Source organism: Podarcis liolepis (genome assembly GCF_965112155.1).
Source record: "Podarcis liolepis genome assembly, chromosome: 1".
NCBI lineage: Eukaryota > Metazoa > Chordata > Lepidosauria > Squamata > Lacertidae > Podarcis > Podarcis liolepis.
Genome location: NC_139554.1, coordinates 123,378,864 through 123,404,419, shown reverse-complemented (window position 1 = coordinate 123,404,419; position 25,556 = coordinate 123,378,864). Strand labels below are relative to the sequence as shown.

General features: G+C 44.1%; 1 protein-coding gene across 1 annotated transcript in view; it reads left to right on the top strand.

Moving 5' to 3' along the window:
• DNAH7 (dynein axonemal heavy chain 7) overlaps positions 1-25,556 on the top strand; it is a 155,582-nt gene that overhangs the window by 68,570 nt on the left and 61,456 nt on the right. Inside the window, exons 29-40 of the mRNA XM_083467323.1 lie at positions 1,085-1,333; positions 2,543-2,692; positions 4,080-4,262; positions 6,661-6,837; positions 8,181-8,312; positions 12,040-12,264; positions 13,210-13,407; positions 16,726-16,881; positions 20,840-21,008; positions 21,422-21,548; positions 22,501-22,720; positions 23,660-24,532. Coding sequence (XP_083323449.1) covers positions 1,085-1,333; positions 2,543-2,692; positions 4,080-4,262; positions 6,661-6,837; positions 8,181-8,312; positions 12,040-12,264; positions 13,210-13,407; positions 16,726-16,881; positions 20,840-21,008; positions 21,422-21,548; positions 22,501-22,720; positions 23,660-24,532 — 2,859 coding nt within the window. The remainder of the gene's footprint in view (positions 1-1,084; positions 1,334-2,542; positions 2,693-4,079; positions 4,263-6,660; positions 6,838-8,180; positions 8,313-12,039; positions 12,265-13,209; positions 13,408-16,725; positions 16,882-20,839; positions 21,009-21,421; positions 21,549-22,500; positions 22,721-23,659; positions 24,533-25,556) is intronic.

Below are 25,556 nucleotides of genomic sequence, written 5' to 3'. Positions count from 1 at the left end.
ATCTACTTGCACTTTGACGTGCTTTCAAACTGCTAGGTTGATGGAGAAGAAGACTGCAAGGCCATGCTCACTGACCCTGCTCCCATCGCCAGTCTGCCTCTGCCTCCCACGATATCCACAGGTTGGCAGGACTGCTGCCGTAGGGATTGCCAAACACATTTATTCACTTCCTGTGAACTGGTTGTGTGTGTGCAGGGTGAGGGTCAAGCCTAGACATGTTTGGCAGGCTTAATCATGGCAAACATTTCCCCAGTGTGTGGACATCATGTGGGCATGCCTGGCAGAGGTGTGGCCGCCACCCGGTTCTCATTGCATGGAGTAAATAACACTTTACTGGGACTCTTGACTGACAGCTATGTTTTATCTTCTTTGGCGATCACTCGTAGCTGAGTAGGATTGTCTCCCATGAACACGGTCTTAACAGTGAGTCCATAAGTGACTGTGGAGGCCAATTCTGGATCCATACATCCTTCCACAGTGGGGACATAGGTTTCCGGGCAGGATTTGATCACGGCGAGGGTTTGCCAAGTGTGCCTTCCTCTTAGTGCGTTTCTCCCTTTCGTCCTGAGTTTGAGCATCTTCAAAACCCATGACACCTTTGGTAAAGGCTGTTCTCCAATTGGAGCGGTCGCAGGCCAGTGTTTCCCAGTTGTCAGTGTTTATACTACATTTTGTTAGATTTGCCTTGAGAGAGTCTTTGAACCTCTTATGTTGAACACTGGCATTATGCTTTCCATTTTTAAGATTTGAATAGATTAGTTGCTTTGGGGAGATGAAAATCAGACATCTACACAACATGACCAGTCCAACTAAGTTAATGTTGAAGAATCATCACTTTGACACTGGTGATCTTTGCTTCTTCCAGTACACTGGCATTAGTTCACCTGTCTTCGCAGGTGATGTGTAAAATTTTTCGGAGACACTGTTTTATAGAACATCAAACATAGACACTGTGTTTTATAGAAAAGTGATCGCATTGCTAGTTTAAAAGGCCTTTTTTGGGGGGCAGGAGATAATTCAGAGAAGACCCAGAGACTGCTTGCTATAGTCATGGTTAAAATACCTTGTAATTCATTTTTGACAGGGCATCACTTCAGATTTGTTTCCTGGTGTGAAGTTGCCAAAACCAGATTACAATGACATCCTGGAAGCCATCAAGATAAACTGTGAAGAAATGAATTTGCAGATGACGCCATTCTTTTCCGAGAAAATTTTGCAGATCTTTGAAATGATGATTGTGCGGCATGGTTTCATGATCGTCGGAGAGCCCTTTGGTGGAAAGACATCTGCGTATCGGGTTTTGGCAGCTGCTTTGGGGGACCTGTGTGAAAAAGTAAACAAATGTTTCCAGAAGGCATTGTGTCCTAAAAATGGCAAAGTGACATGTTGTGTCACCTTGTCAACTTTTTCTCACATCCGGCCTGATCTTTCATTTCCCTCCGAAAATATGTCTTGTCTGTCCATAAGGTAAAGGGGACCCCTGACCATTAGGTCCAGTCGTGACCGACTCTGGGGTTGCAGCGCTCATCTCGCTTTATTGGCCAAGGGAGCCGGCATACAGCTTCCGGGTCATGTGGCCAGCATGACTAAGCCCCTTCTGGCGAACCAGAGCAGCACACGGAAACACCGTTTACCTTCCCACCGGAGCAATATCTATTTATCTACTTGCACTTTGACGTGCTTTCGAACTGCTAGGTGGGCAGGAGCAGGGACCGAACAACGGGAGCTCACCCCGTCGCGGGGATTCGAACCGCCGACCTTCTGATCAGGAAGTCCTAGGCTCTGTGGTTTAACCCACAGCGCCACCCGCATCCCTTTGTCTGTCCATACTCTGCTGCTAATGGCATTCGCCTAAGCAGCTAGAATGGTAGGATGCTGCAAGGAATGAAAAGAGATGCTCATAACAGCAAGCACCTCTCGTTCATTCCATGCAAGACGGCCTATACCTTGAGCACTTGATATTTTCTCCCCTCCCAGCAAGTCCTCCTCCCACTGCTCCCATTTCTGGCAGGAGAAAGGGGAGGCTATGGAGGGGATGGCACTGTAGGAGGACTTGACACTTCTTGATGAAGTACAGCGGTACCTCGGTTTTTGAATGTAATCTGTTCCGGAAGACCGTTCGAGTTCCAAAACGTTTGAAAACCGAGGTGCAAAGGGTGGAAGCCATTCGACTTCTGAGGCGTGTTCGAAAACTGAAGCATTTACTTCCAGGGTTTTGGCATTCGAAAACCGAAACGTTCGTCAACGGAGACGTTAAAAAACTGAGGCATTGTTTTCTGGCCAAGAAGAACATCGCATGCATGTTGGAGGCAGGATCGTAATCCCCTCCATTTCCTATGTTGCCATGAATGGCCAAACCATCCATCTGTATAGGGCAAATATATATGTGTTCAGGTGCGTCTATCTGGATATATTGACAGATAACGTGTAGATTCACATACAGTAGATATAAATGTAGGTATGGATTAGAGAGATGTGTATGTATATTGATGAATTAAATGCACCACTGATTTATCAAATGCAATTCCCTATGTGTACTCAGGGGCTGATGGAGGAAAATAAAGTTCAGATCACTGTTATCAACCCCAAAGCTATAACTATGGGGCAACTGTACGGACAATTCGATCCCGTCTCCCACGAGTGGTCAGATGGCATTCTGGCTGTGAGCTTTAGGGCCTTTGCCTCTTCAGCTGTAAGTATTCAACAAGATTAAAATATTTCAGCATATGCATAGTTTTAAAGCATAGGTTAGATGGCCATCTGTCATGGATGCTTTAGCTTAGATTCCTGCATTGCAGGCGGTTGGACTAGGTGATCCTTGCGGTCCCTTTCGATTGTATGTAAACAATGTCTAGAATAAAAGGAGGAGCCAAACTGTGCCCTGAAGGCATAAAAGACCCTGGTCCTGTGTGGAGTTTCTGCCGCTTCAGTGGTCATATGGTAGGGAAGGGTTAGAATTATCACCAACTGAAGGCGTCATAATCGACAAAGTCAGCACCAAGGGCCTTCTGGCGGTTCCCTCACTGCAAGAAGTGAGGTTACAGGGAACCAGGCAGAGGGCCTTCTCAGTAGTGGCGCCCACCCTGTGGAACGCCCTCCCACCAGATGTCAAGGAAATAAACAACTTTCTGACTTTTAGATGACATCTGAAGGCAGCCCTGTTTAGGGACGTTTTTAATGACTGATGTTTTATCGTGTTTTTAATATTCTGTTGGGAGCTGCCCAGAGTGGCTGGGGAGGCCCGGCCAGATGGGCGGGGTATAAGTAATAAATTATTAATAATTATTAATTTTACAGTCATACCTTGGGTTACAGATGCTTCGGGTTGTGCGATTTCGGGTTGCACACCGTGCTGAACCCAGAAATACCAGAACGGGTTACATCCGTGTTTTCGCGCTTGTGCAGAAGCACTAAATCGCACTTTGCGCATGCACAGAAGCGCGACCCATGCGTGTGCAGACACAGGGCTGCGGGTTGCGGACACTGTGGGTTGTCAACGTGCTTCCCGCATGGATCATGTTCACAATCCGAGCGTCCACTGTAGTATTATTATTATTATTGGTTACACTTGTCTGCATTTAAATACAGTGGTGCCTCGCAAGACGAAAAGAATCCGTTCTGTGATTCTCTTCTTCAAGCGGTTTTTTCCGTCTTGCGAAGCAAGCCCATTGAAGGATTAGCGGATTAGCGCTATTAGAGGCTTTTAGAGGCTTTTAGCGGCTTATCTGCTGATCGGATCAGCTGATAAGCGGCTTAGCATTTTAGAAAAGGGGGGGGGGAGGGAAAAAAGCCCAGCAGGAACTCGCAAGACATTGTCGTCTTGCGAAGCAAGCCCATAGGAGATTCGTTTTGCGAAGCACCTCCAAAACGGAAAACTCTTTCGTCTAGCGAGTTTTCCGTCTTGCGAGGCATTCGTCTTGTGGGGCACCACTGTAAAATAGTTCTTTGTTTTTAGATGCTGATATGTGCTGCAGCACATTTTCTCCTGTGTGAGGGAAACAGAAGAAGACCTCTTCTAACAAGGTCTTTTTGCTAATCTTACCAATTATTTGTACTAAACCTTTGTTCCCTCCCCCCAGACACCTGATAGGAAGTGGCTTATTTTTGATGGACCAGTGGATGCCGTGTGGATTGAGAATATGAATACCGTGCTGGATGATAACAAGAAACTGTGTCTGATGAGCGGTGAGATCATTCAGATGTCGCAACAGATGAGCCTTATTTTTGAACCAATGGACCTGGAAGTTGCTTCTCCTGCTACTGTAAGTTGGCGCAGTCGGAAGGTTGCTTTTCGATGACATTCAATGACATCAGTGACATTGTGACAAGCCCACAGTTGTGGAAAAAAATTAACTTTCTCATTTCTTTACTTCCTGATCTACACTGGCAAATTCACCTGCAATAAAAACAGTAAAATACTAAAAAATAAAATAAAAGCATACTGAAACATTTAAGGACAATTATTATTTTTATATCATTTTTATTCAATCTCCAAAAATATTCCAAAACATTTATTGGCACATACAATTCTTTTTCCAGCACAAAATTCTTGACTTCCCACCCCTTCTTTCAGTAACCCACTGCTTATATTTCAAATCTTGCCTGCGACTTCATATATTGGTGATAAATTGATAGATAATCCACCAGTGGTCTCCCTTCCTCCTTAAACACTTTGTCCTTATGTCCTATTAGTTTGGCAGTTTATTTCACCATTTCAGCATAATCTGTCAGTTTCATAGGCCATTCCTCCTTTGTTGGAATTTCTTCTTCTTTCAATTTATGTGCATACAAAGTTCTAGCTACTGTTGTCGCATAAATAAAGTTGTCAGCTTTTTCAAGACACCTGTCCCCCTTATTCCTAGCAAAAAAGGCTTCAGGGTTTTTTTAAAAAGGAATTATCAGTTTAAACATCCTTTTCAATTCATTATATATCATTTCCCAAAACCCCTTTGCCTTTTCACAGGACAATTTAATAACAATTAGATCTAAAAACGTTAGAAATAAATAAACCACAACGAAACACAATAACAAATGGAAAAAGAGATGTAACCAAATCTTGTACAGTGGTACCTTAGTTCAGTGTTTCCCAACCTTGGGCCTCCAGCTGTTTTCGAACTACAATTCCCATCATCCCTGACCACTGGTCTTGCTAGCTGAGGATTATGGGAATTGTAGTCCAAAAACAGCTGGAGGCCCAAGGTTGGGAAATGCTGCCTTAGTTCTCCAATTTAATCCACTCCGGAAGTCTATTTCAAAACCAAAGCGTTCCAAAACCAAGGTGCACTTTCCCATAGGAAGTAATGCAGAATGGATTAATCCATTCCAGACTTTTGAAAACAACCCCTAAAACAGCAGTTTAACATGGATTTTACTATCTAACGAGACCATTGATCCATAAAATGAAAGCAATAACCAGTGTACCGCAGTCATACAATCAACCAATCAGTAGCTGATCTGGGTTCCACACAGTCACAAAAACAAAACAACAAAGAGCTGCAAAAACAAAAACGCAAAATAAATAGCAAAAACAGACAGACCTTAAATCGGAAGTATAACACTCAAAACAGAGCATGTCCGGCTTCTGAAAAAGGTTCGCAAACTAGAACACTTACTTCCAGATTTGCAGTGTTTGGGTTCCAAGTTGTTTGAGAACCAAGGTACCACTGTATTTGGAAAAGCCTGCTGAAACAGAAAGGTTTTCAGCAGGTGTGTAAAATAATGTCATTAAGCAGGCAGCTCCAAAACACAGGTGCTGCTGCCGTGCTAAAATAATAACTCCTCACAAATGCATAAGGAATACTGTGTGGGACCCGTAAGTGCAAGTTTCTCAGCTTAAAGAGGAACCTATGGGGTAAGTAAACCGGTCCCAAGTTGTTAAGGGCTGCATATATCAATAGGAACATGTTGAACTTGGCCTGGTAGCAAACTGGCAGCTTGTGCAGGTCTTTGATAACTAACACAATCATTATCCAATTAGTCTGCCAATAGCAAACTTTCTCAGTGTATTGGTTTTAAAAAAACAATTCCTAAATGCTTTTTTGTGGAAGTTAATGCCCTTGAAATCATTGGGACGTTTGTGAGCGAATGTGTTTGGAATCGGCATGCCAAGTTCTTGTTAGATTTCATTCTTTTAAGTAGTTTCTACCCCAGTCCCCTGTCCATTTTGATTGCCACTTTTGGAAAGATATATTTTTGTTTGTTGCAATGCCGGTCTTCCTATAAACTGCCGTTTTTGTTGGGTTTTTTTAATTTGGTATCTACAACCATGATTTTGTATAATGGATTAGTGAACAACGAATGAAGCCTTTTCTTAATTGCAGTTTTTTAATAGAAATTTATTTTTGTTTTCAGGAGTCGGCTCCCTCTCCCTCGCCTACTTTCTTTAATAAAGGAAGTTTAAAAAATGAAAGCTATGATTTACACACACACACACACACACACACACACAAACTAGAACTTGCGTCACTGCTACTGGTTAGATCTGAAATTGTTGGCATGTAATACGTCAACTTGTGATTTATATAATTGTCAACAATCATTTTGTTCTGTTAGACCTAGATTATCCGAGCCAGCTTTCACAAGTTTAATGAAAATGTAAGCATTCCATTAGGTTTGGTTATCTATAGCCTTAAGATATGTAAAGGTATCCTCCTTTTGCAGGTTTCCAGATGTGGCATGGTCTACATGGAGCCACAAATGCTAGGCTGGAGACCCGTGATGCTATCCTGGCTACATCTGATGCCTCCCACCGTCACACCTCTACATAAAGAGTTTATAACAGGCTTGTTTGACAGGATAGTTCCGCTTTCTGTTGAGTTTATTAGAAAGTGTACAAAGGTGAGCTAAGCATGGATTTAATGAAATGGAAATTGCCTTTCTGGAGTGTGTCAGTACAGGAGCATGAATGCTTTAATCATGGTCACAAGAGCTCCCCCTCCCCCACAAAATGTGGATATTTAGGTGTGGAACCAAGGGAGGGAGGAAATTATTTGGTGCATTCTTTGCAGTGGGCCGAGACAGGGCTCGTCCTGTGGTTTCCTCCTTGCCACTCTCTTTTCCCAGGAAAATCCTGCTCTTTGGTGCTAAATCGGAGCAAACATCAATCTGGAGAAAACATGAATTGCCCTTTGCTCTGTCTGACCATTAAAGAGCAGTTTTCCCAGGGGGAAAGCAACGGAACAAGAGGAAGGGTGGGTAAGCCCTCAATCCCGTGTTCCTGAACTTGCTTTATAGACTGGAACACAACTCCCAGTCCTACAGAATTAGATAAACTCACAGGAAGGATTCGAAACCGGTGAGACCAGAAATTCACGGAAGACTGGAGTAAATTTACGAACTATTTGAACAGTAATTGTGAAGAACAGATGACGTTTGTAGGGTTGCAAGACGTTTTGTGAAGAGTATTATTAGAAGTATTGTAAAAATGGACAAGGGGGAGGATGATTTGTTAAGAGATGTAAAGGCAATATAAAGTTAAGAAATGCATAAGAAGTGGTTAAAACGGCGGATCATCAGAGGTGCTGATGGAAGTCCAAAAAGATTGTATAAGTGATAAGTTTTGTGGTACATTTTATAATTTATATGTTAAAATTAATAAAAATATTATAAAGGAACACAACTCCCAGTCAGATTGTACATTGTGTAGGATTTCACGATAGAGTGCACAAAAATAAGTATTCTGTTTAAAGGATGCATGCATAAGTGTGCACTTTACGATAAAAGCGTGCATTCTGGGGAAGGTTTTCAGCTTCGGTCCCATCTTAATCAATTGTTCTTACTTCTGAGTAGATCTGTATAAAGTTGTAGTCCATATTCTTATGTTGGCATTCACAGTCAACATTTCAGTGGAATTAGATTGGTCTTTAGTTCAGTCAATTCGGTTGCTGGCATTGCAGTTATTATTATTAGCAGTCCTATTTCTTACCCTATGCAATAAGAGAAAAATTTAAAGAAATGGGACCGAGGATAACAAATTGCTTGCATTTCTTTATTTTATTTTTGCTTGGAGGTTATTTTTTTATTTTGTCTTAAGGATAGCACAGTGCTTTGTTTTTTGATCTCTTGTTCCCATAATGCTTAGAGTTAGGGGTTGTTTAATTTTTGATGGTAAGGCTGATGGAAAGGGCCTCATTTTAAATTAAGTTCATGTACTATGGAGAACATGCCTTTGCTCTTCCTAGGAACTGTCTCCTACGTCAGATACCAACTTGGTTCGATCGTTGATGAATCTAATGGACTGCCTCATGGATGAGTTTCAAAACGAAGCGAAACTTAAGACTGTTACGGACCGTGAAATATTTTCTTGGCTTGAGGTGGGCAGGATCTTGTTAATGCATTGAATCAGAGATTTGGTTTGAGTTAACCTCCATGGATCTTTATCAAATTAGAGTGTTGGTGCAAACCTGACGCATTACAGTGGTGCCTCGCAAGATGAAAAGAATCCGCTCCGTGAGTCTCTTCGTCTTGCGGTTTTTTCGTCTTGCGAAGCAAGCCCATTAGCAGCTTAGCAGATTAGCGCTATTAGCGGCTTAGCGGGTTTAGTGGATCATCTGATAAGCGGCTTAGCGGCTTAGCGGATCAGCTGTTAAGCGGCTTAGCGGATCAGCTGATTAGCAGCTTAGTGGCTTGGGGAAAAGGGGGGGGGAAACCCCGCTGTGATGGCCTGGGATTCCGATTCTGAGAGTGAACCAGAGGAATCCCAGCCGGCACAGGAGTCCCCGCCTCCAGGGCCGGCTGAACTGGGGCAAGGCCTAGATTCTGAGGAGCCTGCACCTGTGCCAGATCCTCAGGAGCAGGCACCAGGTGAAACCATTCTGGCCCCAGAGGTGCTTAAAGACTCAGTGTCTACAGGTGAGCCTTCCCCGGGGCCCAGTAACCCTTCGGCCTCTCCTGAACTGCAGAGGCTTAGGGCAGAGAGGCGAAGGGAACTGGTTTCTCCCAGGAGGAGTGCTCGCCTTAAGGCCAGGAGAGGCGGGGCTCCTGGGGGCCGGGGCCGCCCCTGGCCTTAGAGAAGATAAAGGGCAGTCAGCCCGGTCCCAGGTTGTGGGAGCAACGTCGTCATTGAAGAGCTGTTTTGGCCAGCATCCAGTCCTGTTCCTCCAGTGTTCCTGTTCCCCGCCCGGCTACCTGCTTCTGATCTTCGAGTGTTCCTGTCCCCGCCCGGCTCCCTGTTTCGGACCTCACCTCGAACTTTGTGGACTATCTCCAGGCTAGTGGTTTAGGACTGAACTTGGACTACGGTAACAGTAACCTTCCCCCCGGGACCAGCACACCCGCAGGAACTCGCAAGACATTTTCGTCTTGCAAAGCAAGCCCATAGGAAATTCGTTTTGCGAAGCACCTCCAAAACGGAAAACCCTTTCGTCTAGCAGGTTTTCCGTCTTGCGAGGCATCCGTCTTGCGGGGCACCACTGTACAATTGATGGACTGGTCTATTCCATTAACATACTTAGATCACTTAGGGGTGCATTACAGTGGCTTGTCGTCAATGGACAAGGGGGCTAGGTTAGTCCCCTAAAAGTTCTCCTGGCACCTCCTTCCCCAAAGCCCAGGAAGCTTCTGCCCGACTTAGGACAAGAGTTGCGATTCTCTGACTGGTCCAAGAACCCTCTCACCAGCTTCCCAAAGCCCTCCCCGCTTTGGGAAGTGTCACCAAACCGTGGTAACTTGGTTCTTTTGAAATCCGGAGAGACAAGTGATATCCTGTATGCTATAGGACTTTCAATAAGACACGTCGGAGACCACACCTCTCCTGTAACATTTATATCGTATAGTCAAGTATACATTAATACATTGGTACCAGGACGTTCAAACACTCTCACCTTCATCCATACTCACAAGGCCCTTCACGTAGGTTGATCATGCCTCACGCAAGAGCTGTTGGTGTTGAGCTGTAGCGCTAGTTTTGGCGCACTGAGGGCATACAAAGAGTCCTTTTTATAGTCTTCTTCCCCCTTGCCATCAGTGGGATGACTTGGAGAAATATTGAATCTCCACCTATACAACTTAGGTAGTTCTGTCCCTATAATTCCCACAAGAAAAGCTTCTGGTGTTTTTTTAAATAAAAGTTATTTTGAACGTCTTTTTCAATTCATTGTATATCATTTCCAAGTAAGCTTTAACCTTACTATAAAAGAAGAGAAAAAGAACCTTTGTCTGGCAGCTTAGATACTGGAATGATTTGAGCAAACAGTTCCCGGCTCGATCCAATTGCATTTAAGGCATTTCCGTGCAGTGTGCTTACTGCTCCAGTGATGTTTTCCTCAGCCAGCTTATAAACTATCAGTGTCATACATGCATGAAGTTGCATCTGTCATACATTTACCTATCTGTGTCCATCGGGGGCAGGATTCATACACCATAGGGCTTTTCCTCCTAGGAAATAAACAACTACCTGACTTTTAGAAGACATCTGAAGGCAGCCTTGTTTAGGGAAGTTTTTAATGTCTGATGTTTTATTGCATTTTAAATATTTTGTTGGAAGCTGCCCAGAATGGCTGGGGAAATCCAGCCAGATGGGTGGGAATAATAATAATAATAATAATAATAATAATAATAATATATTACTCCTTGCCTCTTCCATGATACTGAATGTGTCAGGGGACTCTGGCCCAATCCAGGTCACATGTTCCTGATTTCTCAACTTTTATGCTTGCTTCCTGCATCAATTATAGTGTGTAGAGATGCTCTTATTCCTGTGAGCTTTAATCTCTCCAAACAGAGCAATCCAGAAAGTGTAGTGTAGTATCAGGTTTTTGTTTTTGTTGTTTAGTCATTTAGTCGTGTCCGACTCTTCGTGACCCCATGGACCAGAGCACGCCAGGCACTCCTGTCTTCCGCTGCCTCCCACAATTTGGTCAAACTCATGCTGGTAGCTTCGAGAACACTGTCCAACCATCTCGTCCTCTGTCGTCCCCTTCTCCTTGTGCCCTCCATCTTTCTCAACATCAGGGTCTTTTCCAGGGAGTCTTCTCATGAGGTGGCCAAAGTATTGGAGCCTCAGCTTCATGATCTGTCCTTCCAGTGAGCACTCAGGGCTGCTTTCCTTCAGAATGGATAGGTTTGATCTTCTTGCAGTCCATGGGACTCTCAGGAGTCTCCTCCAGCACCATAATTCAAAAGCATCAATTCTTCGGCGGTCAGCCTTCTTTATGGTCCGGCTCTCATGTTCATACATCACTACTGGGAAAACCATAGCTTTAACTATACGGACCTTTGTTGGCAAGGTGATGTCTCTGCTTTTTAAGATGCTGTCTAGGTTTGTCATTGCTTTCCTCCCAAGAAGCAGGCGTCTTTTAATTTTGTGACTGCTGTCACCATCTGCAGTGATCATGGAACCCAAGAAAGTAAAATTTCTCACTGCCTTCATTTCTTCCCCTTCTATTTGCCAGGAGGTGATGGGACCAGTGGCCACGATCTTAGTTTTTTTGATGTTGAGCTTCAGACCATATTTTGCGCTCTCTTTCCCCCTCATTAAGAGGTTTTATAACAACAACAACAACAATTTCATTACTTATAACCCACCCATCTGGCTGGATTTCCCCAGTCACTTTGGGGGCTTACAGCATATATAAAACATAATAAAATATCAAACATTAAAAAACTTCCCGATACAGGGCTGCCTTCGGATGTCTTCTAAAAGTTATGTAGTTCTTTATCTCCTTGACATCTGAAGGGAGGGTGTTCCACAGGGCGGGCACCACTACCGAGAAGGCCCTCTGCCTGGTTCCCTGTAGCCTCACTTCCCGCACTGAGGGAACCAACAGAAGACCCTCGGAGGAGGATCTCAGTGTCTGAACGATGGGGGTGGAGATGCTCCTTCAGGTATACTGGGCTGAGGCCATTTTCAATCCTGCACTTTAGTAAAAAAAAAATTATCATTTTAGGCTGTGCTTCTTTGCTCTCTTGTTTATTGTAATAAGCCCCATTGGAGCCATGGAGTAGGCCCCATTGGACACAGTGGGCCTTACTTCTGAGTAAACATGCATAGGGTTTCATTGTTAATTAATTGATACACCTCCCCCCTTCCTTTTGCATTAGAGCATTTTTGTGTTTTCTCTCACCTGGTCTGTCGGAGCCAGCTGTAAGGAGAGCGACCGGCTGAAATTTGACAAGATCGTGCGTGAATTGCTTGAAGGGCCAATGAGCGACGAAACAAGAGAAAAATATAAATTGCTGAGTGGTCTTGAGCACATGCGCGCAAAAATACTGACTGTCCCCTACCCAGAAGATGGAACAATTTATGAGTACCGCTTTGTCAAAGAAGTGAGTGTGTTTGTTTTCAATAGAGGTTTTTCCTGGAGTTTAATTGGTAAATTCATTTCCAGTATCACCTCTACGTTAGATCAGTATTCTTGGTTGAATTATGGAACACTCCTTTCAGATACGGGTGGCGCTGTGGGTTAAACCACAGAGCCTAGGACTTGCCGATCGGAAGGTTGGCGGTTCGAATCCACGCGACGGGGTGAGCTCCTGTTGCTCAGTCCCTGCTCCTGCCAACCTAGCAGTTTGAAAGCACGTCAACGTGCAAGTAGATAAATAGGTACCGTTCCGGTGGGAAGGTAAACAGCGTTTCCGTGTGCTGCTCTGGTTCTCCAGAAGCAGCTTAGTCATGCTGGCCACATGACCCGGAAGCTGTATGCCGGCTCCCTCGGCCCATAGAGCGAGATGAGACCACAACCCCAGAGTCGGTCACGACTGGACCTAATGGTCAGGGGTCCCTTTACTTTACCTTTCAGAAAGTAGTTAATGATAGCTGGCATTTTTCAGTCCATCCCAATATGACGAAAAGCTGAGTAAATGCCCAGTTTCATATTTATATTCAGAACAACGTATGGACCTTTAATGATGGGCGTGGTTTAGCTTTCAATGATAAATTGATCTGTAATCCAATCTCGAGATGTACATACTTCCACTGAAGCTAGCTGCCTGTTTGGGAGGGAAGAGGGTCTGAATCTTTCTCCTCCCGCCCCAGCCACTCAAAGAAAGAGTGGCAGAAATTCAGGTGTGGCTCCCCACGTGGCTGATGGGTGGTCAGCCCTGACCATGTGTGGTCCTAAGTTCTTGATTCAGAGATGCAGAAGCACACAGTTCAGCACAAAGCAGTTCCTGATACAGCAAGGGATGTAGCACGACCTCACTAGCGCAGGGTGAAATGTGTCCATGAGATCTTTCTCCTGTTCTTTCTGATTGCGTTATGTTTTGAAACAGGGCCCAGGAAGGTGGGAGCCTTGGGTGGAGGCACTCGAGACGGCTCCGCCTATACCGAAAGACATGCTGTTCAACGAAATAATTGTCCCCACGCTGGACACCATCCGATACTTTTCGTTAATGGAAATGCTGACAACACATCAAAAGCCGTTCATATTTGTCGGGCCAACAGGAACTGGCAAGAGCGTATATATTATAGTAAGTATGCCTTGAAACGTACGTTGCACTTTTTGTCTCTGTAAGGAGAATCCCCACTGTTTGGGAATTAATGAAAACTGGACCCTGTGCTTCCTACCACTAAACTTTATCCTCGTTCTCAAGATTGGGCGTGGCTTTCTCTCATTCCCTCTAACCTTAGCAGAGTAAGGAGACAATGTCAGCGGTAGCTGCAGAAGACCTTTTGAGCAGGCATCCTAACTGTTCCATTCCTCAGCTTTCATGCTTATTCCTTTACGTGGAGCTCAAAAATTCTGGGTGCACAAAAATGAAGGGGAGCCCGTCGTAGGGGATCTGCCTTGCCCACAGCAGATCCCAGGGGCATTCCGTGGTATCTCCAAGTAGGACTGGGAGATAACAGTGTCTGAAATCCATGGAGAACCACTGCTGGTCAATGTAAACAATACTGAGAAAGATGCCCCAATGGTCTGACTCTGTGCACAGCAGCTTCCTGTTGTAATGATCTCAGGCAGGTAAGCAAGCAAGCCTCAATAAGAATTAATGACTCTCCAGCAGTTTTATGGTCCTTTTATTTACAAAACACATCCAGAGCGCGACTTCTAGCCTGCACTCATTGAAGGAGTTGGTCAGCCTGAATCTCCACCCCTCTCACAGCAGGAAGGACGCCAGATTCCCACCCTTCCCCTCTTGCCCTTCTGCTGCACTCTGACCTTGTCCTGTCTCCGAGAATGGGGGCTGAGAAGTTGGACTGTCCCCTCCTCACTTCCACTAGACACGCTGTCTTCTGCCTCTCTGCTGGTTGCCTAGCAACCCTCTGACTGCCTCCTAACTCTCCCCCTTCTTAAGAGCTATCGTGTCTGTGACTTCTTTGTGAAGGAGGGTCGAGCTCCCCCTTCCTGGCTCTGTCAGCCAGCTTTCGTCAGAGTCGGCCTCTCTCTCACTTGTCTCAATTTCTGAGTCTGACTCTTCCCCTGCGCTCAGTCCCTGACATCTGTGTCCCTGTGAAAAATAAAATGGCCCAAAGACTTGCAGTCTAATCAGAGGCAAGACAGATTAGGGAGGAAAGATGAGGAAATAAAAGAAGGAAAAACTGGGGTGAAAAGATGTGCCTTAAGGAGGAGTCTGGTGGACAAGGAATGGTGGTGATAAGAAGCTGCAAGGGAAAGGAGACTTGGGTTGTTGTGAAGATTGGGAATAACCTTAGGTTTAACTTGGAGCTATCAAAATACATATTCGGTTTGCTCTTTACTTTTGATCAAAATTCCTTTGCCTGAATGTCAAAAGAAGTCTCTTCACAGTATTATGAGTTATCTTGAGAAATATAAATATTAGCACATCCGTTAAATGGTTGTTTTGGCATTCTATAAAGCCACTTTGAGTTCCCCTCCATTACCCACATAAGTGACCAAAATTATGAACTCCTTATTTAGAAGAACAATTGATATAATCTCCGTCAAAAAGCCTATAAAAAAACCCTCAGTGTTTGTCTTCCTGTAAGTTATTTCTCTTTGTGTGCCTGCCTTCCCTGTAAATGAATTTTTATTAATGCAATTAATTCTTGCATTAATGTTATGCATAATTAGATTTGCTCTTCGGCGAAAAGTAGCAAGTGGCCTCCCACAGTCATTTTGCTGATTCTGATACTTAGAAATTTATTCTGGTTAACACGGAGTAACTAAACTGGAAAATTATTTTTGCAATAAAGGGCTGTAATTGGCTTTTATTTAATTACTCTTTAACGCGACTTTGATTTATTGCACTGATAAAATATTAGTAACGTGGGACCCAAAGTTAAGGGAAGGCAACAAAGCAATGCTGATGTGTTTAGCTGGAGAATGATCTCTCTCTCTCTCTCTCTCTCTCTCTCTGTGTGTGTGTGTTTGTTGTGATTTAGAAAAATGGATGAAAGTGTACTAAATGCTTAAGCCAGGTCTTGAGAAGCCCACCTCTTATGTCTGGATTCTGTTCAGGGTTAGCACACCAGCTGCACTGGGTAGTTAGAAACAGTCCACGTTTGGCCAAAGGGCCTGAAGCATGACTTAGCCACCCTCCCTTTCTCTAAGAAATGTGTGTACATGCACTGGCAGGTATAAAGCCAAGGCTGGAATCGGTACTTGACAGTTGCGAGGTTTTATCATCCTGGTGGATGTTACATCGTATAAGTTAAAGGAGTCCTGGACGGTTAAGTCCAGTCGAATTCGACTATGGGGTGTGGCACTCATCTCCACTTTCAGGCCAAGGGAGCTGCCGTTTGTCCGCAGACAGTTATCTGGGCCATGTGGCCAGCATGACTAAACCGCTTCTGGCGCAACAGGACACCGTGATGAGTGCCAGAGCGCACGGAAATACCATTTAGCTTCCCACTGCAGTGGTGCCTATTTATCTACTTGTTCTGGCGTGCTTTCAAACTGCTAGGTTGGCAGGAGCTGGGACAAAGCAATGGGAGCTCACCCTGTCTCAGGGATTCGAACTGCCGACCTTCTGATCGGCAAGCCCAAGAGGCTTAGTGGTTTAGACCACAGCGCCACCTGCGTCCCTACTATATGGTATAGCATGGTGAGCCAAGCATGGTAAAGTGCTCGTGGATCTCTCTGCAAATGTGGATCTTTATAAAGTTTAGTTTTAAGACCAGAAGAACTGTATCATAGCAGATATGTTCATGATGTACCAGCATCTCTTAAAGTAGACAGTGTGTTTATCCTTGTCATCTGCCATGAGGCAATAAAATGACGTTCTCTTTTCTGGCGATGCATAACTTGCCACTCTATCCCTGAGGTCTCATAGACTCCTTCAGTGAAGGTTTGGTTTGTACACCTAGGAAGGTACTTCTTTTTTGAGAAACAGAAAATCTCCGTTGCTCTTGAAATGGCATAACAACATTTTAAAAAGTGGAATTTATGGTACAGGCAAAATGCAAAGTTATTTCCCCTGCCCTATCTTAAGAAGTTTGCTGGGGATAGAATGGGCCTTGGTTAGCTCAGGCATTTGGTAGTTTAACTTCCCCATTCATTTCGGTACGGGGAGTATCAGTGATGTATCACCTCGTATTCTTTAAAACCATGGGTCCTAAAAATTTGAATCACCCTGGTTTATTTCTGCAGGAACCTCATTAAGGCGCTGTGAATGTTAACGGCCGTGGATTCATTATTGCCTCATCATTTTATAAGCAGAATGGCTCACGAGCTGGATGTGGAAAAGCTTACTGCATTTAGACGACTGGCAATAAATACAAGGGGGGGGGGGTGTTCCTTTTTTGCTAGTAGGCTGTATAAGCTGTCAGATGTATATGCTCATGTGACCCATTCTCTCTCTCCCCCTCCATTTCAACTATTTTTATAGGATTTTCTCTTAAACCGCTTACATAAGGATATCTACAAACCATTGCTCATTAACTTCTCAGCGCAGACTACAGCAGCTCAGACTCAGAACATCATTATGTCAAAGCTGGATAAAAGGAGAAAAGGCGTCTTTGGCCCCCCTCTTGGAAAGAGAATGGTAACTTTCTAAAAAAGCAAAACAAGACTACAGACTTGTCACAACGCTCATGTCATATTTTTTTTGTACCCAGCTACAGATACCTGAGGACAAAAATGAGCACATAATGTATCGGTCAGGGAGGGCAGAAGTCTTTGTATACAGCAGGCATGGAGAGGCATGTCCAAAGTCCGTTTCGGGGGCCTAATCTGGCCTGCCGGACAATTTAATCTGGCCCCCATGGCAGTATATGTCCTGGGGTAAAATCAACAACTTTGCAGTTAAATTCTTTAAAAGCTCTCAACAACTTTGGTTGGCCCTCACGCATGTTCACTTCATCAAATCTGGCCCTCTTTGAAAAATGTTTGGGCACACCTGGCAGCAACAACAGTCATGACATTTATATCTCACTTTCCCTCCAAAGAGCTCCAGGTGACATACTTGGTTCTCCTCATTTAATCGCTACAAAACCCCTGTGATGTAGCCTTGAGAGACAACGACTGGGCCAAGGGCAGCCAGGGAGCTTCATAGCCAAATGGGGATCTGAACCATAGCTGTCAAGCGTCCCTTATTTGACTGGACAGTCCCTTATCCCAGCGCCATGTTCCGCTGCTGTCCCTTATTGATGATGTCCCTTAAATTTCCCAGGTTTCAAAGGAAGGAGCTCCTCTCCCTCCCTCCCTCCCTGCTGGCCAGCGAGGAGGGAGGCTCCAACTGTGTTGCTTGGCTGTGTTGCTCACCCAATAAGGAGTCTAAGAACGACTGGGGGGTGGAGCTTGCATGCTTTGCGCTGATCAAATCGGCCACAGTGCCTGGGGACTCGCCTTTGCTCAGCGCTTCCCCGCGGAGAGGTGACAGTGGTTTTCCTTGAGGCTTCGTTTGGCTGCTGGCTGGGCTTTCTGCCTTTGGTTGGAGGGGCTCAGAAGTTGAACATACCCGTGCCCGCAAATACCCTTATTTTGGCTGCTGATCCATTATTTTCGAGGCTGCTGGTCACTTATTTTCAAATCTGTAAGTTGACAGCTATGATCTGAACCCTAGTTCAAGGCCAGCACTCTTGACCGCTACAGCCACACTGACTCATGCCACTTTCTCTTTAAAACACACCAAAGTGGGTACAGTGGTACCTCGGTTCTCAAACTTAATCCATTCCCAAAGTCCGTTCCAAAACCAAAGTGTTCCAAAACCAAGGCGCGCCTTCCCATAGAAAGTAATACAAAATGGATCAACACAAATTCTACTCATGTAAAAACACACTGATTCCCGGACCATCCGCGGGCTGCATTTAGAAGGCAATTGGGCCGGATCCGGCCCCCCGGCCTTAGTTTGCCTATCCATGATCTAGAAGCCTCCTTGGAAGTTTACAGAATGGTGCATCTCTGTCTTCCGCCTTGCTATTTTATTCCTTTTCCAGTGTGCAACATCAACTTCTTTCCTTTATTTTGAACGTTCATAAAAGGGTGAGAAGTTAGTTTGCCTACCTATGATCTAGAACCTTTAGGGATATAGATATATTATACATTATAACAACGGTATTCCCCTCTCCTGCAGCCTGTAATGGTGTCCTGGGGTGGGGAGCCTCTGACCCCTGGACGTAACTTGGTCTGCTAGGCCTCCCCAGTTGGCTTGTGGCATGGTTTGGCTGAAACCACAGCTGCATGTCTTTCACATGATGGTTTCAGCTGCTAGACAGCACTGGCGTTAGAACAGGCCTAGGCAAACTCCAGATGTTTCGAGACTACAGTTCCCATCATCCCTGACCACTGGTCCTGTTAGCTAGGGATGATGGGAGTTGCAGTCCCAAACATCTGGAGGGCTGAGTTTGCCTGTGCCTGCGTTAGAACCTGCAAGCAGCAGTTGTGAGATGTGTTGCTCAACACTATCCCATTTGTTTACTTCATGGGACTTTCTTCCAAGCTGTGCCTGGGAAGGAAGAATCACCTGAAGTCAGGTGATTGACAGGTGGGCAGTCCTGCTGCCCCTGTCGAAGTAGCGGGGTGGGGTGGGGGGGTAGGGAGCTTGCTGGATCCAGTTCCCCACCACAGTATACTCCATTTTACCAACTCAGGATTGTACTAAGGTTATTGAAATGGGAAGCTTAACTTATTGTACTTCAGATTTTCCGGCAGAGAAGCTAACGAACAGGTAATGGAGACAGTGGCGTAGCGTGGGGGGTGCAGGGGGGGCCGGCCGCACTGGGCACAACATCTGGGGGTTAGGGTTAGGGGGCGCAAATCCACGGGTTAGGGGGCGCAAATTACCTGCCTTGCCCCGGGTGCTGACAACCCACGCTACGCCACTGAATGGAGAGCAGGTAATTAAAAATATGTATATCTCACCATGAGATCTGGGGATGAAGGGCAGCATACAAATTAAACCAACCAACAAATCTTTGCCAATCCTCTAATAATTTAGAGTTTAAAGCTGCAATCCTATTATGCCCAATTACCTGGGGAAAGACCCATGAAACAAAAGTGGTGGGGTTGACACCACATCTGGCAGCATCTGCTGGCCAAGGACCTTGAAATAATAATAACAATAAAAATAACAGTAATAATAATAATAATAATAATAATAATAATAATAATAATAATAATAATTTATTTATACCCTGCCTGTCTGCCTGGGTTTCTTCAGCCACTCAGGGCAGCTTCCATTATGTTAAAAACATAATAAAACATCAAACATTAAAAATTTCCCTAAGCAGTGTCAATTAGTTTAAACTTAGCAAACTTCCTGCCATTAGCATGCAAAGAAAGAACAGTGCAGGGAACTCAAACTCATACCTCCCCACCCCATCCCATGAGTATGTCTTGCAAGCTGAAAACAGCTCCTGGAAAAGCTGCCTTGACAATAATGTTGCTTAACAAAGTACAATGAAAATGAAAATGGCACAATCAAGATATCATTTTTCAAAGTGGAGGAAAGGAGGGGGGGTCAGACTTGAAATTCAGCTGTTAATTGATCATTTAGACAGAGCTGGCAGGTAGAAATCTATCTGATCTGAAGCCTCTCCCCTCTTTTCTTAAGAGATGAGAAAGAGAGGAGGGGGTTGGTTGGGATTACTTAGGGGTAAGCAACCTCACCCAGGATATGCTGTGAATAGGGATGGGGAGAAATTCCAGTTTGCATTTAAGGACGGATGTTCCTAATTCACACTTCCCAAAAGAATATGTGACCTGAAACACAGCCATGATTCAAAAATCCGACTTCTTTGAATTTTGCACTGCAGTTCTCCAGCCAAGCCATGTGTGGCCAAATGCACACACTGGGTTAGAATGTGCATAAAATGCATATGTTAGTGAAAATAAAATAAACAAAATGTATTGTATTAGGGGAAATTGCTTTGCAGAAATGTGCATAGTAAGCAATATGTGTATATAGAAATTTGCATTGGAATGCTTTTGAATTTTCATGAGCACTGATTTTTTTAGCTGCAGACTGGTGTGGAACTATGGAGAACTGAATGCAAAATTGTAAATATGAGAATCTGAAATTGACAGATTAGTCCATCTCTAGCTCAGAAGCGCTGTGGGTTAAACCACAGAGCCTAGGACTTGCCGATCAGAAGGTTGGTGGTTCGAATCCCCGCGACGGGGTGAGCTCCTGTTGCTTGGTCCCTGCTCCTGCGAACCTAGCAGTTCAAAAGCACGTCAAAGTGCAAGTAGATAAATAGGTACCGCTCTGGCGGGAAGGTAAACGGCGTTTCCGTGCGCTGCTCTGGTTCGCCAGAAGCGGCTTAGTCATGCTGGCCACATGACCCGGAAGCTATATGCTGGCTCCCTCGGCCAATAAAGCAAGATGAGCACCGCAACCCCAGAGTCGGCCACGACTGGATCTAATGGTCAGGGGTCCCTTTACCTTTACCTAGCTCAGAAGCACATTTTTAATAATAATAGTAAGAAGTTCACTCTCTGTGTGCATAGGCATATGTGCAATGTACAGAATAAGTGTTGAAAAATAGTTTTTTTATTTACAGGTTGTATTTGTGGATGATGTCAATATGCCCGCAAGAGAGGTTTATGGGGCACAGCCTCCTGTAGAGTTACTTCGTCAATGGTTAGATCACTGGAACTGGTATGACCTGAAGGACTGCTCTGTAATTAAACTGGTGGATATTCAGATCATGTGTGCAATGGGGCCACCAGGTATGACCTTTTGAATTTATTTTGAAAGCTTTTCTTTTGGTGCTTTTGGAACACAGTTCTTTTTTTTAAATCGTTTTTTATTTATACTTTTCAAATTTATGCATTTCATAAGATTTGCAAACAATTTAACATTTCAAAATTTGAAATTTGACTTCCTTCCCCCTCTTTCTGTGGTTCCTTAAGTTTATTTTTTAATATCTTCTGCGTATCTAAATTCATTTGACTTCCTCATTTAATTATCTACTGTAAATATATACTCTTATTAAATTGCAGGTTTTGAAAACCTGTTTTTCACTTACTGTAATGGTTAGCAGAAGCTGATCCAAATTGGCTACTAAAAGCATTTCCATTGTTGAATTTGCAGTTCATTGTAGTTCCTTTTTTATTATTATGATTGTGCTTTCTATTTGCAGGTGGAGGTCGAAACCCAATTACTCCTCGGTATTTGCGACATTTTAATACAGTTACCATCAATGAGTTTGATGATGCGTCAATGTATACAATTTTCTCCAGAATAGTTGATTGGCACCTCAGTATATGGTAAGTGAAGTTGAAATATTGTGGATTACGAAGCATACAGTATAATGTAAATATGGATATTGATGGTCTGCTAAGAACATCCTTGTATGACCTTATTTCTCATATATATTTAACCACTTTTGTCTTTTGCTCATTTAGTAAGTGTTCCTTTAGTAAGGTAAAGCCCATGGAACAATGAAACCATTTTGGATTCTCATACACATGTTTTAAAATATGTTCAATGTTTAGGTATTTATTTAATTTATTATTCGACTTATCTCAAAAAAAAGAAGGGGGGAAAAGCACTCCTTTGCCTCCACCATTAAAAGGTAAAGGTAAAGGGACCCCTGACAGTTAAGTCCAGTCGCGAACGACTCTGGGATTGCGGCGCTCATTTCGCTTTACAGGCCGAGGGAGCTGGTGTTTGTCCACTCCACAGATAGTTTTTCCGGATGATGTGGCCAGCATGACTAAGCCACTTCTGGCGAAACCAGAGCAGCGCACGGAAACACCACCTTCCTACCACAGAAGTACCTATTAATCTACTTGCACTTTTTGGCATGCTTTTGAACTGCTAGGTTGGCAGGAGCTGGGACCGAGCAACAGTAGCTCACTCCGTCGCGGGGATTCGAACCACCAACCTTTTGATCAGCAAGCCCTAGGCTCGGTGGTTTAGACCACAGCGCCACCCACTTCCCTCCACCATTATCTCCTGACAATTAGTGGTAGGAGCAGGACTTCCTCTCCCTTCTTAATAATTCCTTAATGGCTCCTAGTGGTTCCCACTGGCAACAGCTTCACTACCACTTAAATCTTTAGAAACCTCCGACGTATATTTACGGCTGTTATAGCCATCCTTGATTGGCAGCCCAAGGAGTTTAGCAAGTGCAGGAAAGTGCATTAAAGTTTATGTTTTGCTCGGTAGCATTGTACAAGTCATTTTATTTCTTGCGTTTTACATTTAAACCAACAGTTATAGCTTCCCTCCAGAATACGTTGAGCTGACAGCACAGATTGTAAACGGCACCATGACAGTATATAAAGAGGCTATGGAGAATCTGCTCCCGACTCCAACCAAATCACACTATTTGTTCAACTTGCGTGATTTCTCTCGGGTCATCCAAGGTGTTTGCCTGTCGAGACCCGAAACGACAGCATCGACAGGGACAATAAAACGCCTTTGGGTTCATGAGGTAAACTTTTTGTTGTCATTAGTCAATAACTGAAGGCTTTTGTCTTGATATGATGAAAAAGTATTTTCTTGTGAGGCAGTTAAATTATTTGATTTAGAACAGGCTTCCTCAACCTTGGCCCTCCAGATGTTTTCGGCCTACAACTCCCATGATCCCTAGCTAGCAGGACCAGTGGCCAGGGATGCTGGGAATTGTAGTCTCAAAACATCTGGAGGGCCGAGGTTGAAGAAGCCTGATTTAGAACATGGCTGTTCTTTCAGTTACTCAGTATTAGAAATTTTGTTAAATCCATACATTGCTGCTCTCTACAAGATACGCAAAAGGCATAATGGAGTCAAGCCTGAGCGGTTTTCAGAAGATTTCTTTTTTTGGATTAGCTTTCAAGCAAGTCAACAGAGAGGTGGGGGCATCTAACTGTATTTTCAAGTGGGTGGCATTTCTTTAAATAGTTACCCACCTCAGCCCTTTAGGATGGATGGGGTGAAAATCTCAGTAGATAAACCTTTCTTTGGGATTTGATAAAACTTGTGTATCCATATTTCAGTATTGCTCTATTCCACCTTTGAGTGCGATACAAAGATTAATTTCTGGCTTTTGCTAAATAAACGGCAAGTGCATAAAGTATAAATGAAGAGTTTATTTACTGGTTTGAAGTTAACTGAACTTGCATTTCCCCTGTGGAACTTTTAATGTGTAGATCTTAATTATTGTCCCCATCCTGCCAACCAGTAAATGTTTTGTTGATAGAAAAATAAATATATATTTTTTTACCATATGAAACATAGTATTCACTTAAGCCCTAGTGTTAAGTTCTTCCTGCACTCCTTTACAATATTAATTCTATTTACATATTGTACCTGAGGGAATTCCCATTCCATTTTCATGTTTGTGACTGGAATTGCCACCATTAGAACAACCATATTGCCATTTGTCGTGCAGGTACTTCGGGTGTATTACGATCGCTTAGTAGATAAAGCGGATCGATCCTGGCTCATCGGATGCATCCAAGAAGTAATGAAAAGCCAATTCGAAGAAGAGTTTGACGATCTTTTCGAGAGACTGGACTTTGATGGCGATGGTTTGGTGGGTGAAGACGATTTGCGAAGCCTGATGTTCTGCGATTTCCATGATCCTAAAAGGGATGATACAAACTACAGAGAGGTCTTGGACGTGGACCATTTGAGGGTGGTTGTAGAGGGCCATTTGGACGAATACAACCAAATGAGCAAGAAACCCATGCAGCTGGTCTTATTCCGATTTGCCATAGAACACGTTTGCAGAATTTCCCGTATTCTAAAGCAGCCTCGTAGCCACGCGCTTCTGGTTGGTGTCGGAGGAAGTGGGCGCCAGTCCCTGACCCGTTTGGCTGCATATATGTCAGACTACACGCCTTTCCAGGTTGAAATATCCAAGAGTTACGGGACCAATGAATGGCATGAGGACCTAAAAGTTATCCTAAGGAGATCTACCGAAGGAGAGATGCAAGGGGTTTTCCTCTTCACCGATAGCCAGATAAAAAGGGAGTCGTTCTTGGAAGACATCAACAACTTGCTGAATGCCGGAGAGGTGCCAAACCTCTTTGCAGTCGACGAGAAGCAGGAAATTTGTGAAAAGATGCGTCAGATAGACCGCCAGCGTGATAGAACGAAACAGACGGACGGGAGCCCCATTGCCCTTTTTAACATGTTCATTGACCGCTGCCGAGACCAGTTGCACGTTGTCTTAGCCATGAGTCCCATTGGAGATGCGTTCCGTAATCGTCTTAGAAAGTTTCCGGCGCTTGTTAACTGCTGCACTATTGATTGGTTTCAGGTAGGGGCCTTTTGGAATATGCAGGACGACGACGTGACTCGCGACGACGGTGGTGAAGAATGAGGCCGGGGAGAAGCTGGCCCCGCAGCAAAAGGCTGCTGAACACGCCCCCTCCGAGGCACCTGGTTGGATGCTTCCAGGGGGGCGTGGGCGCCAGCCAGGTGAGGTGGAGGTAGGGGGCTATGCCCCCTGCTAGGGGCGGTGCTCGGGCTCCCGCCCACAACCACTCCCCTCCCTTCAGGGAGGAGAGTCTTTTTGTGATGCAAGCTTCATCATGAGTACATTGTGAGAAGCAGCATCTCTTTAGTGTTTCTTTTTAACTTGACAATATTAGAGCCTGGAATTCCACTTGATGTGATAGTTTGCTATGTGCAATAATTTTTAGATGGAGGAATAGGCAAACCTGTAGTCCCGTGGATGCATTCGGAACGTAGGGATGTTGGAGATTTCCTATGAAAACAGAAATGGGAACGGAAATCTGGATGTTTGCTTATTCGCCCCCATATATGGAATGGGCATCTTTCCAACAACTATGATCAGAATTCACTGTTGCCATTGCTTTCGGCCTGCAAACAATACATAGCTGTCCTCAACACACACACAGACCACCCATTTACACTGCATTCTCGCTACATTGAAATGAATTTGTATTTGTAGAATTTGTACTGTTAAAATGAAAAGGGGTCAAACCATCGCAAGAGGTATTGAAATTTTGGGAGGTTGGATAGTTACAATAGAATGGTCTCAGGGGTGTGGGGTGCACATTTTTAATGTTTATTTATTTATTATTATTAATTTGTCAAAAAACAAAATGAATTGGGTGGAAGAGTGTATTGACAATGCAATTACAATTGCAATTGACAATTAACAAAAATTCTGTACATTGTGGAATTAATAATGTGAATTTTGTAGGTCATGGAATTTAGCTATAGCAGACAGTGGGAAGAATAATGCAGTTAAAGAAACAAACCCATTCTTAATTGTTTCTAAACAAATACAACAACCATTAGACATTTACCCAGCA